This window comes from Corapipo altera, unplaced genomic scaffold, assembly GCF_003945725.1.
Source record: "Corapipo altera isolate COAL_440 unplaced genomic scaffold, ASM394572v1 61411, whole genome shotgun sequence".
Taxonomy (NCBI): domain Eukaryota; kingdom Metazoa; phylum Chordata; class Aves; order Passeriformes; family Pipridae; genus Corapipo; species Corapipo altera.
Window position 1 is genome coordinate 15714468 of NW_020884875.1, and position 3645 is coordinate 15718112.

A 3645-nucleotide genomic window follows, 5' to 3' on the forward strand; every position below is an offset into this window, starting at 1 on the left:
ATGAGTTCAAATGGAAAGATGAGAAATTTAGGTTAGAAATTCTTCCCTGCAGGGGTAGTGAGATGGTGGAACAGGCTGCCCAGAGAAGTTGTCGGTGCCCCATGCCTGGCAGTGTTTAAGGCCAGTTTGGATGGGCCATTGAGCAACCTGATCTAGTGGAAGGTGATCCTGTCTGTGGCAGAGGGGTGGAACCAGAATGTTCTCTAAGATCCCTTCCAACACAAGCCATTCTATGTTTGTCCTGTTGACAGTCGAAGAGTAATTCCATAACACTTAGTATAATTACATTTTAATGAAATACTGAAATTCTTCCTAAAGTGTTACAAAGATAAAATACATCTGTAATATAAGTGTTAAGGCTCAACATTAAAATGAATAGACTTAGTAAAAAATATAGATTAGAAGTTACTACAGCAAAACAAAGTCATTGCAATTACATTTGTGGGTTTTTTTGCTGTGTTTTTTTTTAAAGAAAACCAGCAATACTGACTGGCACATACAGACAAGATAAAATACAGTGAGAGTTTTCTTCCTCCAAACAGTATTCAATCAAACAGCACTGCAACAAACATTGATTGCATGCATGAGTGCAGAGAGAATTTTAAACTCTACATATAGTACTGATTTCAGCTTTTGTACAGCCCCATTTGCAACACATTCCTGCCAAACCCAGAGACTCCCGTTTTCTTCTCGGAAACCTGGCCCAAAGATAACTGCTTGATTCCATGGGATTTGCATTTCCTGTTCCTCCCCTGTCCTTTCGATCAACTTCCTCTACCTGGCGAACAAGTTCTTTGAAGTTGTCTGCAACAGGTACATATTCATTAAAGTAATTTAAACTATACAAGTCCTTAAATGTCTCCCATCCAAGAACTGGGCTGCTTCTCTGCAGCTGTTCCACTTCAGGATCTAAAACCGATTGCAGGTTGAAGTTTCCAAGTAGTTTGTTACTTGCTGTTTGCGCAGCACCTGTTTAAAGAGAAGACATTTTTAAGTTCAGACTGCCGGAGCATTAAAAGAGCATACAATCCTAAGAAACGGCAATAAAACCTATTCAGTTAGTATCAAGTAAAGTACTATTATCAGGCACTTCAGAGTCTCCACACTATGCCTTACTTGTAGCTTACTTTTAGTGGAATCTATGTTTTGAAGTCTGTACTGCCTGTTAGACAAAGAGAGTACACAGCTACAACTGTGACTAAAGTAAAGGCATCCTATCACAACTGCAGTGTTACTGACAGAGAAATCTCAATTTTTCCACAGAAACAAAATTTTGTTGTAAAGACACGTATCCAGAAATATCACAGAGGTATGTCGTGTGGCACATGAATTACATTAGACCACTCCTCCCCTGTGCATAACCACACAAACTAGCATTGTGTGAAGAACAAATGTAGGAAGGACTAAATAAGCAAAAATCATATATAAACTGCTTCTTACAGATTGCATTTTTTCTATAGCTATTTTTAGCTGATGGTTTTCACTCATTTCTTTTCAAGGCATAGCAGAGGCTTGCAGAATTTACTTATGATGTGCTTCATCTCACTGTGTTCTCAAAAAAGTGTCCTCAAAAATCTAGCTCTACTTCCTTTCATCTCATGCTGTTTCTCTTTATTTTAATTCTCCAAGGGAAGTGGCATTGCTTACTACAGCTAATGTAAAAGAAAGTGGTTTATTCAGTGCTTAATTTAAAAAGAATCCAAAGTAAGTCTTTTTTTGCTGTCTTAATACTGCTAATATGTTTTTTTTTTTTGTTTCAGAAAGCTGAAAGAAAATGAGATGATCCAGTGAATGTTATATTCACTTTAATATGGGTAATTAATATACAGTAGCTAACTTTCAGATAGAACAGCTGCCTGAGTATGTACAAAAATAAAAGCGGCTGTAGTTACTTTACTAATTAGACAGTGACTGCTATTTAGTAGTCTTTTGGGGTGGGGAAGACTTTAGTTAGACATCATGCAGCACAGTGGGAGCTCCTCAGTGACTACTGTTCTCAGAAGCTGCAGTTAATAAAAGGAAAACAAAGTTTGCTGGGAAAGCACATAATCCTCGCAGAGGCTGTAGACAAACAATTTGTTATAATTACAAAGGTAACTTTTATCTTTTACTCAACACCCAGGAAACTCAGAATACTAGCTTCATTACCTGCCTGAGGTCTTAGTTTATTTCATTAACGGTGTGTTTAATTAAAAAAAAAAAACAAACCAAACTCTTTCATTGCACATTTTAGCCTTAATTCCAACTTTTATCCTTATTAAATAGTAGTTTCACAATTCAAAATATCGACATAAATGAGAGTCACCACTTAAAATTACTGTTACCTTACTGCTACTGTAGTTTGCAAACACAGCCCAAAAGAGATCTGCTAACACTTAATTAACATACTGGGCATCGGATATGCGACAGCAAAACTCTAAGGAATATTTTACCCATTAAGTGTTTCACCACAGACCCCTAAAGCAGTTCTTGCTGTCTAAATCATAACCTGAAGCACCAGAGAGTCCCACCCATCCTCCAAAGTGCCAACTCTTTGGTGTAGAGCAGCACAAGCGAGTGATAAAATCCCGCGCGATTCCACATCCATGGCGGTCCCGCAAGTCCCCCGGGAGCTCTGCCGTGGACCACGGCGTCAGAGCTCCTGGCAGGGAGGGAGATCCGAGCTGGGCTCCCCCCGCAGCCGAGGACTTACTGAGCTTTGGGAAGGAGGAAAGCCATAGCGAGGGGCATTCCCCACCGCCCCCCAGGGCGCATCAGCCCTCCCTGCACGGCCAAGAGAGGGGAAATGTGTGATTTTGTGGGATTTTAAAGTACAAGCGCTTTGGCCGCCAGCAGCCCTGAGCAGGAGCGTGGTATCCGAACTGACCAAAAACTTTGCGGGTTATCCCGGCTAATAACGCCTCGGCGCCTCCCGTGCCTTTCTCTCTGAATCACGAGGGTGTCCTTCCAGAATTCACGGAAAATGCCGACCAGGAACGACAAGTAAAGCGAGAGAGGGACGGGGACGCTCCGCGGCTCAGGGCGGGAAGAGCGAGCGGCACCGATGGGCGCTCGCCCTTCCCCGCTCCCTCCCATCCTGCCCGTTTCTTCTCACAGGCCCTGGCTCGGGAGCGAGCTGTCGAAGCGCCCCGACAGCCGCCGCCGCCGCCCGTCCGCTCGCCCCTCGCCCCCGCTCTCGGGACACTCACCGGCCGCGGGCGCCGGATCCGCCGCCAGCAGGGAGAGCCGCTTCCAGCGGGACCCGCCGCAGGTGAAGATGACGGCGCGGATGAACTCCCGGCCGCACAGTTTCACCCCGTACGCGTCCCCCTCGCCCGCGGGCAGCGCGGCGCCGGGACGCCCCGGCGGTGCCGCGCACACCAGCGCCACCGCGGCGCACAGCAGTCGCAGCCTGGCCGCCCCCATCGCGCCGTCCCCGTCCCGCGGGCGCGTTCCCAGCAGAACCAACGCCCGCCCCCACTCCCGCGACCGCGGCGTCCAGCCCAGACCCTCTGCCCGCTGCCCGCCTTTTATGCGCTGCGGGTGGCGCTGAGTCACCGCCCCGGCCCCGGCTCCGTGCCCCCTCCCCTTCCCTGGTCCCGCCGCTGCCGTCTCTCGTCAGGTGGTCACCGTGCCTGAAGCCGGCGTCGAGGAGCCCTCGGGAAG

General features: G+C 47.1%; 1 protein-coding gene across 1 annotated transcript; it reads right to left on the reverse strand.

Moving 5' to 3' along the window:
- Positions 1-273: 273 nt before the first annotated feature.
- Positions 274-3432, reverse strand: LOC113943519 (relaxin-3-like). Its single transcript, XM_027635375.1, has 2 exons — positions 3189-3432; positions 274-969 (listed from the first exon to the last, which is right to left on the reverse strand). Exons 1-2 carry the CDS (start codon positions 3403-3405, stop codon positions 602-604), a joined length of 585 nt encoding a protein of 194 aa, XP_027491176.1. The 5' UTR covers positions 3406-3432; the 3' UTR covers positions 274-601.
- Between the last annotated feature and the right edge of the window lie 213 nt (positions 3433-3645).